General features: G+C 39.5%; 1 protein-coding gene and 1 long non-coding RNA gene across 3 annotated transcripts in view; one reads left to right on the forward strand and one right to left on the reverse strand.

The window, feature by feature from the left end:
- ARMC9 (armadillo repeat containing 9) overlaps positions 1 to 13356 on the forward strand; it is a 63962-nt gene that overhangs the window by 43550 nt on the left and 7056 nt on the right. The window contains 4 exon segments of the mRNA XM_084529094.1: positions 2462 to 2566; positions 3337 to 3452; positions 6294 to 6418; positions 9873 to 10005. Coding sequence (XP_084385220.1) covers positions 2462 to 2566; positions 3337 to 3452; positions 6294 to 6418; positions 9873 to 10005 — 479 coding nt within the window.
- Positions 2772 to 8720, reverse strand: LOC311441231. 2 transcript variants are annotated; one of them, XR_014695849.1, is made up of 3 exons: positions 8583 to 8720; positions 8374 to 8466; positions 2772 to 7338 (listed from the first exon to the last, which is right to left on the reverse strand). It is a non-coding gene; the product is annotated as an uncharacterized lncRNA (long non-coding RNA). The 2 variants fall into 2 exon arrangements; XR_014695850.1 differs by having other exon boundaries at positions 8374 to 8720.

Raw genomic sequence — 13356 nt, forward strand, 5'->3', positions numbered from 1 at the left:
ATCAAACACCCCGTGATGTCACCATCACTCAGCACCTGGCAATAAAATTAGTAAACTCCAGTGTGACAATATACTTCAGACGAAGGGTACATCAAAGGAAGAAGCTTAATCACGAGGCTTCGAGCCATTGCATTAAAGGTTTGCTGCCAACAGTGGTGAATGGGGCACCAGTTGTGGTGTTGCAGTGGTGGAAGGATGACGGTACATATGTCAAAGCTTTCCTTCTGTGCAAGGAGGAGCTAGAGGAGGGAAGCGTTCAGGATCAGTTACCTGCTGTGGTAAATAATGTTAGAGAGCAAGATTGGCAGGGAGAGGTACTTCCCAAGAGACAGAAACTGCTGTTCTCCGTGTGGCAGAATGCCTCAACCAGCATATTGGGTGAGGTGGAACCTGGGGAAGCTGAGGAGATCCGTGAAGAAAAGCTAAATACATCATGCATGCATGGTAGCTGGATGAAAATCTCCACCAGACTATTTATAAAGCTCATCTTTGCGAAAGCATGTACAGTATATTGTGGAGTTTAGTCTGTTTTTGTTGTTGATTTGCTTGATACAGGTGATTGCTGGCTACTGTACAAGTGTTTATCTGTATCTTTTCCATTATCTGGGTTACCTTTCACACCTACCCGGCTTCCCAGCTGGTTTTAACATATCTTTGGAGAGAAAGGCAGATGGAACATCTCCCTGAGGTCCTGTACAGCCTTGTCCTTTATGGCTGAGTGTCAGGAGAATGCATCTTTAGGAGGATGAAGAGGATTAACAGTCTGGTATCTCAAAAGTACCTTTGTAAAAACTATTTTTTATTAAATCTATATACAGAAAAAATAAATTAAGAAAAAATTGCTCTAAACCTCAGAAGTCTGTTGTTCATACACAGACATCTAATGCCTCTAAAGTTTGCCTAGGATATCAGTGATCATTGTTTTTAATGTCATTTTTAACAGGCTTTTTACATTACTTTAAATATACCTTACTCTAACAAGTCATTTAGTTTTTCTTAGTCACTTACATTTACTGTCGCAATCTGTTTTCTTTACTACGTGTGGGGTGGTTCTTATCTAGGTTATCACGGGCAGCTCGGAAGAAACTGCTTTCCAAGAGCAAAACGCAAGCAAAAATACTGTCATGCATGACTACTTTTGGTTTGTTGGAGGAGTCCCTCAAACTTTAATACTTCTTGGTTTGTATGAAAGCCGAATCACCACAGTTCTACCAGAAATAGACATGAGAGAGTGAATTCTGGATACTTCTCACTTGAGAAGTTGGTTACTTTTTGTATGTGTGAAATAAAGTCAACAGAGGACTGTCAATATATTGGTATCCTAAAGTACTGCTTCCAAGAATTTTGTAGCAGCCCCGAATTGTGAGCTTTAAAGATTTGGTGCAAAGCTGAGTTGCTGCTGCTGCTTCATATTGCTCCAGAAACATCTGCTTTCAGATGGCTGCCCCTGGTCTCACCTTTAAGGAACCACTGCCCTCAGAGGAGCTTTGCATGCCCAGCCATAAGGAATTTTTGTCTCGAGTCATTAAAAATTATGCCTCCCTTTTCTTGAAAATAAGTAATAAAATGCTTTTGCCCCCCAGATGGGGAATAAGCAGCAGTAAATTACTTGAGTGTTTTTGTGAAGGTGTAGGGAAGAGTGCTGAATACATATACGTGGGCATTTTTACCTAATCGAACGCTAGCACTGTGTTCAGGAAAGACTATGAATTGTTTTAATGTGTAGTTACTTTATTTTTACTGCTACTTGTGATAATCTAATCTCAATCTATAATTTTTATTACTGTCACATGATACTGATTCATAGCAAGATCCGTACAAGTTCTCTGTCATTCTATTTGCTTGAAAGATAACTGTCTTGTATGTTTTAGTTTTAAAATTGACTTTTTAAAAAAATGAAACAAGGATATCCTTTTCTCAGCTTCCAGCGTGGCTGAGAAACTTCATCAGGTTGTTTTTTTCAGTCTGTATTGCACGACTAAGTTGGCTGTATGACTAGATCTGCAAAAACTAAAACTCCAAACTTCACAGCAGCTGCTTGTTAAAGATGGAGCATTGCACCTCCTCGGACTAGAATGTGGTGTTCCACAAAAATACCAATTGCTGAGATTTTCCTGAGTCTTTATTAAGTTCCGCAAGGAATAATGATTTGAGCTTGAGGAAATTTGAAGAACAACTTTTGAAATTCGTGCTGTGCCTTCTGGAGAAGGATTTGTAGAGAAAGAAGTGTTTCCTCCTCTCAGGGTTCTGTAGTTTCTGTTTCTATCAAAAGCTTATGTGAGTTTTCTTAGCTATCTGCTTTTTTGATAGAAATTGCCTGCCTGTTACTATTTACATGTGCAGTACTAAGTCATTTATCTGGAAAGTAGATATCATCCAAGTGACTACTGAAGTAAGAACTAAATTTAAAATGGAAACGTCCTTGGAACGTGGGCTGAGATAACATGTGTTGCTGTTGCAGGAAGACCATGACATCATGGAGGCTGATCTGGACAAAGATGAGATTTTACAACCTCAACTGGGAGAACTTACAGGAGAGAAGCTGCTGACAACTGAGTACTTGGGAGTGAGTACCAGTTAGTATGATCCTGAAATAAATGAATTTGCTGGGTTAAGTGTTTAATTTCAGTGGTTTCATCACCTTCTAAAATCTTTTCTTCTTCATTTTGTTGATTTGGACTTGCATGGCAGTCCAAATCTTTCGCTATTTGTTTTCTAAGCTGTAGTTCAGAAATAGAATAAGTTTGAAAAAGGTAGCTGCCCCTTCTTGGGAGGTAATCAGGCTGTGACTTGGTAATAAGCTAAGGACAGCCTTAGGGTTTTAGTGCTAGATCACTGACTCTGTGGCACACAAAACGAAGCGCTGAGCAACTTAACGCTGAAACACTCTGCTAGTCTGAAATTATTTTGACAGGGAGAAAAAAAGTTGAAAAATTAACTGTTCCTTCAATCTTTATGCCAGATCAAGTACTGTATGTCTTACCTCAAGCATCAAAAAGACATTAAGTAAAAAAAAAAAAAAAAAAAGTTGTCACAACTGCCATTTAGTATGCTGCAATTTAATGTGAGATAAATGTGGCTGTATGCCTTCTGAATGTCAAAGTCCGCACACAGGTCCGGCTACAGTGATGATGAATGAGTGATGAGATGAGATGTCATGGGACAACCTGTAGTGATTCCACGGAATTTCATGTACTGATACTGGAACACAACTTAGTTGCTGTTGCAGTGTTTCTACAGATTTTTTTTTTTCAGTGGTTCTAGTTCCTGATCTTTCCGCTACCTTCTCTTTGTTTGTTTGTTTTTGTTTCAATTTCTTTATTACCTGTGTATCAGATAATGACTCATACTCCAAAAACCAAGAAGAAGCTGTTTCCCAGTGTCCAGCAGAGTATAGACGAGCCTCTCCAGAGACCTGTGACACCAGGTTATCACAGAACTGCGTACCCAATGTAAGTCTAAACAAATGAGGCAAAGCAGGATTTTTTTTTTTTTTAACTTAAAAAGTGACCTAACAAATATCCCCACTGCCAGATAAATAAAATCTCCATACTTGAAAGTGCATTGGCATTGTCATTCTTTAAAGATCACTTGAAAGAAGAAATAAGAGTGCTGTAGGCAGAGAAAGGTCTGCTGGCTGAGGCCACATACTTTGAATAGTTGAACAAGTGTTTACTGATCAGTTGGATTTAAAGTAGCGTTATATCCTGTGTGTTCTTAATTCTTTCTTCTTCTCACAATATATTCTATTTGTAAGTTGCATGGAGTGTGTAAGATGACTGGGATCTTCATGTTATAAGCAAAAAAAGTATATTGCTCTAGACAGATACGCTACCCACCCATAAAACACACTAAAAAGAAAATGGAAAAGACGAATCTTAGTATGTCTGATTTCCTGTTTAAAAAAAAAAAAAATCCAATGGGGTGTCTGTGACACCTTGCTCTTGGTTTGATTGGTTCATTGTGGGGTCGCTGTTACCAGGTTCGAGGTCCCACTTCCACTGCTTGGTACTTTTTCCAGTGGTAGACTAGAGGAGCTGGACTGACTGTCTGGCACTGGCTGTTTAGGTAGCCTTACTTAATATAAAGAAAACTTAAAATATTTATCAGGAGTAGATTTTAGTTACCGTGGGAGTGTTTAAGCATTGCATTCCTGCTTTTTAAGTGGAGAGGAAAACAAGCATGTGACAATGAAGTGACTTGCCAAGGAAAAGTCAGAAAAACAGTGGCAAACCTGAGGGAATAGCTTTTATTTCCTGGTGCAATGTAATGTGCTACAGTTTATGTACCAGAAAAATGTCTAGAAGTGATCAAATGCCTCTTTTTATCACCGTCTACCCAGGTAATGTTTGCTTAACAAAATCCCGGGATTACCTGAGTGACACTGGTACTTTGTTGTGTCAAAGCTTAAATCTCCTTACGGACAGCTTTGCAGCCTATTGCCTCTGCAACACAACTTGAGGTGTGATTAAAAAAAATCATGTTGATTTAAAAAAAAAAAAATCTTTCTCTACATAGTGGTTCTAGTAGCTTTGGGTCTGAGAAAAGTGGTGGGTGAAGCCTTCTTTACAGATCACCTTATTGTGTAAACTAGAGAGGAGAAATGTCATCAGCAAAAGTCTAGCATGGTGAAGAATATGTGGAAATTATTTCCCTCCGTTTTTGCCAAGTGGTGGAAATTATAAGAGTATTTGGTGCTTGCATGTAGGAAGCATGAGATACCACTGTGAATTAGAAGTTTACATTTTGTATATAATTTATTTGTGCAAGAAAACTGCAGTAAATAGTAACATGCTTGAGGTAGCTTTTGCAACAGAAAAGAATAAGCTTTGGAGGCTTTATGTCTTTCTAATTTTAGTAAGAATTCATTTAGTAAAATGAGGAAATTACTTTCTTAGGAAGAGGAGGGCAATAAAAGTAACCAAATCATAGCTGCCTTAATATGAAATACATCCAGTTCAGATATTGCTTTCAAATTTTTAAATTATTTAAGTGTCTCATGTTTGCATCAAATGAAATGGTATGAAAAATGTCAGACTTCTTACTCTCCTGTACAGCTTGTTTACCTAGGAACAACCCAGGACAGTTCATCTGAAGTTTTTGATTCAGCCAAAGTTAAACTGCATAAAAACACATGTAAATGCTTGCATTCAGAATTGAATGTAACCCGTTTGAAGTTCTTCTGCGAGACCTGATGTAACACATTCCATTTCTCAAACAAGGTGAAAAAGGAAGCAGTTGATGGAGATACTATAATGTGTCTCTTTGAGTTGTTAGTTCATACCTCAGAAAGGGGAGGGGGGGGCTTCCAGTGCTGAATAGGAGTATTCACACAGAAAATTAATGCAGAATAGCTACTGCACATGAAGCAGATATTCCATGCTCATTTTTCTACGACTTTCCAGTACAGACAAATCTCTGGTTACTTCAGATGGATTGTCATGGGATCCCTGTATGGACAAGCTCCTGTTGTATGGGGAAGCCAGGAAACATTGGAAAGCTGCTTTTTTCCTTTCCCTTCCCTCCTCTTTAAAGACTCACTGCTGAGATCACTCAAGAGGGACTGAGCTACTCAATATTCTGCTCGCTGTTTCCTTAGAAACTGACTTAGCTGTGAAATCATTAACTGCCTCCTTGGAATGCATCCTTTCTCACTAGAAATATAGCCTAATTACCTTAACCTGATATTGGGCAGGGAAACTTGCTGCGTCTGCCAACTTCTTTTCACACACGTTTCACACCCGTCTTGCTTCTGCTGCATTTTGTTGCTTATTACTGAGCAATCTTGTCCCTGTTCTGTCCTTCAGCTGCTTAAGTTTCTCATTGATCCACCTCGCTTGGGAAATCAGCAGTTCTACTTCTTATCTACTTTAAGCCAGTGTTGCATGTTGCTCTCTATAAAGCAAAATCCTTGTAATACTCAGGAGCAAACCCTAAATCCTTGAAAAAGCTGAGAATTGGAGACCTTTCAGGCCTGCTACTATATTCTTTTCTTTAAGCGTCCTACTGGTATTTTGAGTCTTCAGACTGCAAGGAGTTATGGTTTCCTTTCCTTGGCTCTTTATTGCTGTAGGAAAAAATGTTAATTCCGAATATGTATAACATCAGCTGGGTTGGGGGAGCTGCAGTGGTGCAGTTAAATTATGACATTGGCACTAGTTTGCAAAGTGAAAAAATAGGTGTTTTAATTTCTTCCATGTTATTACAGGCAATGAGAAGAAATCAGAATTTGCTTTCCTGTAACTTTTTAGACTGCAAGTATTCATCACCCTACATTCTCCTTTCTCCTCCAGGCCAGAAAACGATGCCGTCTCTTGTCATGATAGGCATGAGAAACTGCAGTCTCTGCCGAGTGATTGTCCTCCTGTCTGTGGTGGGAGCAGGTCCAGCATTTCTGACCTCTGCATTTCCTCATCGTGTAAGGATATTCCGTAAATGGTGTTATTGCTCATTGCTTGATTAGTATTATTATTATTTTTTAAATGTAGCCTTGGAACTGGGTCTCTGTTTGTAGACCCTGGGGCAGTCTGCATGACCTTGGGCATGCATTTGGCTCCAGCTGGATAAATGGCTGCAGGAGGTGATGTGTGGTCAGTAGATACTGACAGCCACACCAGCCTTGCTCCATCTCCCTTCCTGTGGTAGGGCCAAGGATCATTCCCAGGGCTTCCGACAAGCAAAGTATATTTTCTTTCACTCCGTGATATCCTCTGCCTAGGGAGAGAGCTGCAGCCCAGATACAGTGCACTTCCCAACTGGCCAAGCTACTTACTTGATCAAATATACCCTTGTTCAGATCTAAATGAATTACTGTCTGCTGGCACCTGCAGGCTCGATTGGCTGGTCCTCTGTATTAAAGTTGAAGGCAGCTGCAGCTCTCTGCTTCGTTTTGCAGCTGCATTCAAACCATGAAGGGTTGTGGAGGATGGGGAGCCCTGTGTGTGTAGCTGCATTGTGGGTGATGCTGCTAACGATTCCGTCCTTGCAACTTAAACAGAAATTAATGCAGACTCAGCTGGACCCGAGAGTTCAGAAGCATGTGTTGGAGTTTAAAAGGTTATAGGCTTCTGAAATACTTTTCCTCATCTTCCAATATCCACAGGATCATGGAACTTCTGATGTGAGTTTCAACCTGCTTGCAGGGATTCATTAACATTTCCAACCAGGGTTTTAAAGCAAAATGTTCTGCAGTCTTAGATAAAGGATCTTGAAGCATATCCGGTACAGAATTACTAATAAGTTCAGGCAAAAACCTGCCATTACTTTGTTGAAAAATATGCTTTGAAGCAGCAAAGGAATAGCAGGCTTTTTTCTTTTTCTTCTTGTTTTTTAAATTTCCTAGAGGAAATGAAAAGGATTCTGAGAAAAGTAACCGAGATCTTGCAGGCAGGAATCTGCTTGCATAATGCCTAGAGCTGATAAATACAACGTGCTGAATAAAAGGCGTATGAGAGAAGCAGCTGAAGCTCCTGTTTGAGATGGGCACTCTGGTCCTTGCTGTTGTGCATGAACAGAGAGCCGCTGTCCTCAAGCCTTGCTTGACACAGCAGCATGCCGAGTAGAGTTAATTCTGTTCCACACAGAGATTAATTAGCTGGTCAGAGGCAGCAGCTCAGAACAGAGGCTGTGAGCTAATGAAAGCATGCTGACTCGACAGTTTTTCTGTATAGAATAATAATTTTTAAAAAGGGATTGTGCGTATTCATGCTTTGTAAAGGAAATTAAGCAAAGTAGGTACCCAATGTGATGCTATTTCCTGTTTTAAAATGTACTGTAGATAAAACCTACCTTTGGATGTAATTTCCAAGGTATTATGCAGGTACCAGGAGCCCAGCATGCCTTCTGAACCACATTTTGATAATATTTTATGTTCACTCACCTCTGTCACCTTTCCTGTGCTACTGATGCTGTCGGATGGCTTGCTTGGAGAGGTTTGTGGGGAGGCTTAAAGCGGGAATCTGAGCAAGTCAGTGAAGTAATTCATCATTTTGGTGGAGATTGTTGATTTAATGCCTTAGTGCTGAAGAAAATGCTGCCAATTTAATGTATTCATATTTTCAGAACTTTAATTTTACCCACTAAAAAGTTTGCTAGCTATTTTCGGTCAAAACTGCTTACAGATGGATATTAGTTAGAGAACTAGATTATACCGTCTCTTCTCATGGAAAAAATTGGAAGTCAGAATATACAGCATATTGCAAGTTTATATTCATTATGCATATAAGAAGACTAATTATTTTTATGCGTGACAGAGACAATTCTTAGCACTAACTGAGGCTATAAAACAACACTGAGTTACTCAAAGAAGGATTGCCAGAGGTTTGTTTTCAGTTTTTGCAAGTAGCCAGTGAAATACATGCTTAACTATCTTACCTTTTGAGATTTAGAAATGAAGAGAAGAGACTGCACTGCTGGATCCCATGGCAGATCATTTCATTGTAACTGGACTGGATCTTTGGACATTGCCTGTTTTCCAAAAGGCAGTGTTTTTTGTAAATCTTAGATTGAATTCAAAACATTGGATTCAAAACAGTACAAAACAAGCCCTTGAAACCATAATTAGAAAAAAAAAAAAATCTTACTATACAAAGCTTCTGTGCCCTTTTTCTTCTAGTGCCTTCTAAGATAAAACAGGAATCACTGCGTAAGAAAGATGTAAAAATAGTTGTACTGCTTCTAGGGGCTCCCATCATGCCCAGGCAAATGTCATTGCTGTGAAATGGAATATATAGTGCGTTGAATTCAGATCTCGGTCTGACAGTCATCGTGCAGCACCAGAAACCTGCTCACTTCAGCATGTATTTTCCCACATCACATGAATATTTTGGGTTTCAGAGTTGCACGCAATCAAGTTATGAAATGAATAATAATAGATGGGGGGGGAGAGGAAAAGAATAAAAGCTTCACGTGAACAGTCAGCATCATCAATGTCATGTCTCAAGCAAAGCTTAGCTTCAAGAAACCTTTATCCTCTTCTGTTTTCTAAAAATGAAAGTAGTTCTCAATGTTCTCTGCACCTGGATCTACTCATCTGTTCTTGAGTCATGTTCTTTTTTTTTCTTTTTTTTTTCCGATTCTGTCTGGGACCGTCCTCACTTTTTATCAATTTGGTAAAGAGATTATTATTATGACTTTTTTTTTTGTCTCCTATGAATAGAAGGCTTGCATACTAAAGATGAACCTTGGTCACCTTATTTACATATCCAGTGAATATCAGAGAGAACATTAACTGGGCAGCCAGGTGCTTGTCTGGAAGCGGCCTGGTCGGTATCCCACTCAGCAAGTGAGAGCAAATAAAAACAGGAGGGCAGCCTGTCCCAGGCATGGGAGGAATGCGGAGGAATGGAGCTGGGAATTTTCCCTAGGCTCTTACTGGACTTGCACATCTCGGTAGCCTTGTGATCCTCAGCAAGCTGCCTGTCCTTCCCTTTTGTGTCAGCACAAGGCAAAATGTGAGGTTTAGTGAGCAAATGTAACAGACCTCAGTTCTGATGGAGGTGTTTAAAACAGCTTTTTGTCTGCAATGTCTGCCTGTCACTACAGATGTGGACAGACAACTGCAAGAGGTTGCATTCCTGTGGCTTTAATGAGGTATCAGCTAATAACTGATATATTTTAACTGATGAATGCAGAGTATAGCTGCTTTGAAAATGATCCAAGCATGATTTACCTTGCAATTGCAAAGGGCTAGGAGGATGCACACATGCAGTTACCTTGGCTCAGCTGACGAGCTATAAACTCTGCCACAGTAACTCAGTAGCCTACTTTTGTCTCAACCTTTCTTTCATACAGCAGGAGCCGTGACTTGATTGTATTTCTAGTGAATTGTAAAGAGCCAACTTCTCACTGAATTGTGTTTCCTTTTTGAATAGCAATTGAGACGAAGTCGTCCAAAGTATTCTCATCAGGCCATAGAACGGACCGAAGCATCCCGGGTGGTGACAATATCTTGTCTTCTCGATCCACTGACTTCACCCAGGACAAAGTAAATGGGCAATCTCATAGGTATGATTTATTCAGATGAGTATCTAAGAGTGCAAGAGGAGTCTGAGGGGACTTACCAGCTAATTCCATGCTGCTGTAAAGACAATCTGTGAAGTCATTTGATGTATGATGTAGTCTGGTCTGAGACAGCTGTGGCAGTGCTTGCCAAACAAAATACCCTTAGTAGTGCCAGCGGCAGCTGTTCAATTTCTAAGCATCTGGTCCAGAATAGGAGAAACCTCAAGCAAGACGTTATTAATGAACGTCACATGTATGCACAACCCGGTCTCCTGCAAGTAAAACTTCCTGATTGCTTCCGTAGACGACTGTACTGTACCCCATGAAAAATCATTTAAACAGTAAAGAAAGAGGGACAGCAATGGGAACAGGGCAGGAATTAACATGCAAAAGAGAAATTAAGCATTTAAGTGGATTTGTGTGTTTAAACATGCTGTATTGCTAACACAGCTGACCAGAATCCCTGATGATTGATTTGCTGGGTGGGTATAAGAAAGAACTAAAATATTACAAGTTCTCACAAAATGGGTTTCAATTTTATCTTGGAAAAAAAAAAAAAGAAAATCTGTCAAAAGAAGAAGAAAGATCTTGCTCTCCTGTTCATGCATTGAGTCCTCTGTGAAGCTCCTCATATGGAGGACTGTGATGTTATATACTGGGTGAGAACTAGTAATTCATTAGGAATTGGACCGAGGTTTACCAAAGCTTTTCAGGACCCACATGTGTCCTTCAGACATTAACAGCTTTTTCCTAAAGGTAGTTTGATTGGGCCAAGTTTTAAACAGTGAGTGTAGAGAAATGTTAAAAGCAAATACATTCCAAGAGTAAAACACAGAATGGGTGGAGATGTGTTAAAGGAGAGGTTTTACAGACTTTCTATGGGTCTGATTTTTTTTCAGAAATGTTCAGTTACTTGTGTCAGTTAAAGCTCTAGCACTTCTGAAAGCTAGATTCTCTGCTTAGAGCTTTGTTTCTTTCTGGCCTACAGATGCCTTTGTAAATATTTTTTTTCCAATTTTGCTCTTCCAATGGTGACGTCTGAGAAATTACATGCTGTTAACAAATTAGCACTGGCAAGTAATTGAAGTGCGTAGTAGTCATAACCCTGTTCCTGCATTATTGGTTTTACTTCCGTGTTAACATAACAGTATCTAAGCACATACTGCAAATACAAACAGAATTTGATGGCAAAATTTTGCTTGCTTTGTGCACTGGCTGATGTAGCGAGGTTACTATTCAGGCATTTGCTTGCAAGAGATCATAAATAGGCAGTATCTTGTCCCCTACCTTAGTGTGAAGCTTTGCTTCTCTACAGTTATAATCCATTGTTTAAAAGGTATGTCCCTAGTAATCTTTGCTCTTTCTGAATACAAGGTTATATAAATATCACTAATAGGTGGATCCCTAACTGAAATTAAGGATGCAGTATTGCAGAAGCAGATCGTATCTGTGCATTGTACGTGTATGCTTCCTTACCATGCAAACGATAATCTCTATTTACAAAGCAGCCTCGAGTTACGGATATGGGAATGTAACCACTCATAGTCCAAGCAGAACACAGAGTTTTCTGTGTCAGGGGTCTTTTGTTCATGTGCTCATGTTGCAACGACTAGGCCCTGCCTTTTTATTCTTCTTTCATTTTTTCCTCCCTGGAAGTGTATTTTAATGTGTTTGCAAAACAGAGTGAATAAATCACTGCTTTGGTCATATGTCTACCACAAGAGCTGCCTCCCTTCCTACTAGGCAAATACCAAGACGTTCCTAGAAAAGGTATGTATGAGAAAAGGAAGGTTGACTTGTGGTGATGCAGCGTTTTGATCATATATAGATCTGTTATATGCCTTGTAGTTAATCAAGCATAAACTTGTGCCTAATAGACTTGAGTTTACGATTGAGGCTTGCTTGAAAAATTCCCTATGTTTTATTGTGACTATGACCAGCATCGTCACAGTAAAGAGATTAAACTCTGTAGGGGCCTTCTTTGGTTTCTAATAGTCTCACCTTTGTTATAATCAGGTAAAACTGGTCAGAAGTCCAAGTGTGTTTGTCTTGGAAAAAGCAGTCCATAACTCGTATTTGAATGTCGAGTCTTCTCACATGTCTTGGTTGGTTATTCAGATCTCCGTGTCAGTCTGTTGTGCACTTTTTAATAACTATCTTAATTTTTTCCAAGTAATCAGTTTTATTTCTTGTCAATGCAAACGTAGGTTTCTCTGATTTATTTTTTGTTAGAACATTTGCTCTCGAATTACCACACATTGTCACAAATGACTTTTTTACTAAATACTATAGAACATTTTTCCACAGTAGATTTTGCTGCTTCTTTCTTCATCTGGCCAAGTCCTAAAGGAAGACAGATAGAAGGATTTTTATGGTATTTTGAGGATTACCTCTTTTCTGTTGGTCTCTTTTTATTGTTGTAGGAGAAAGTCATTCTGGGACACCTGCATACATGGACACATCCTACACATCCTGACAGAACACAAGCAGAATTTTTCTTTGAACTTTATGGTGTTTGCTACCAATTTATTTCATATAATCCTTTCCCAGAGAGTTTGTAAATATGTGAGCCATCGTACGTGACTGTTATATGTTCTTTCTCTTTCATCAAGTCCAGTGACTGACTGCATTACCGTGCTTTGTCTCCCAGGTGTGTAGAGCTGCCTAGGTTACTCTGGTGAAACTGAGATTGTTCATGGCTATAAAAATGCTTTTTAGTGCTTAGGAATACAGATGCAACTTTTTTAATCTAGTGCCAAATAACAAAAAAACTAATTTATGGCTCAAATACTTCTGTGAGGCTGTTGGGTCTTGCTTTTTCATCTGTGTCAGCGTATCGTAATCCACACGAGGTTAACATGACTGGCACAAGTGTATTGAAAACCCAACTCTTGAATCTGAGCGAATAAAACGACAAACAAGCAATAACAATGAAACTATTTTATGGAGAGAGACATTTAAATACATCTGGGATCCACGGCTTGGGGTGAATCTAGCCAATCTTACTTTTTTTTGGCTTGGATTTGCTGGTTTTGCTGCCATCTGCCACCTTCCCTTTTGAAACGCTACAAGTTTAATGCTTGTCATGCTCAGTGATAGGTAAAGGGCTGCAGAGGTGGCTCTGAGGAAAGGAGTTAGAGTGTCTCTGCCCTTAACAGTTAACATATACAAATGCAAAATGCAGACAATTAATGCCACTTAAAATATAAAAGAAACGTTTGCTGACAGATCTCCCTGCAAGGTGAAGCAGGGGAATGGCTAATCACTGACTCAGCAGCATTCCCAGGAGAGCAGGAGGGATTAAATGTCTTGAAAATCCTCCTAATCACCCTTTCTGATGGTCACAAAGGGTTC

Source organism: Aythya ferina, assembly GCF_964211825.1.
Source record: "Aythya ferina genome assembly, chromosome: 9".
NCBI lineage: Eukaryota > Metazoa > Chordata > Aves > Anseriformes > Anatidae > Aythya > Aythya ferina.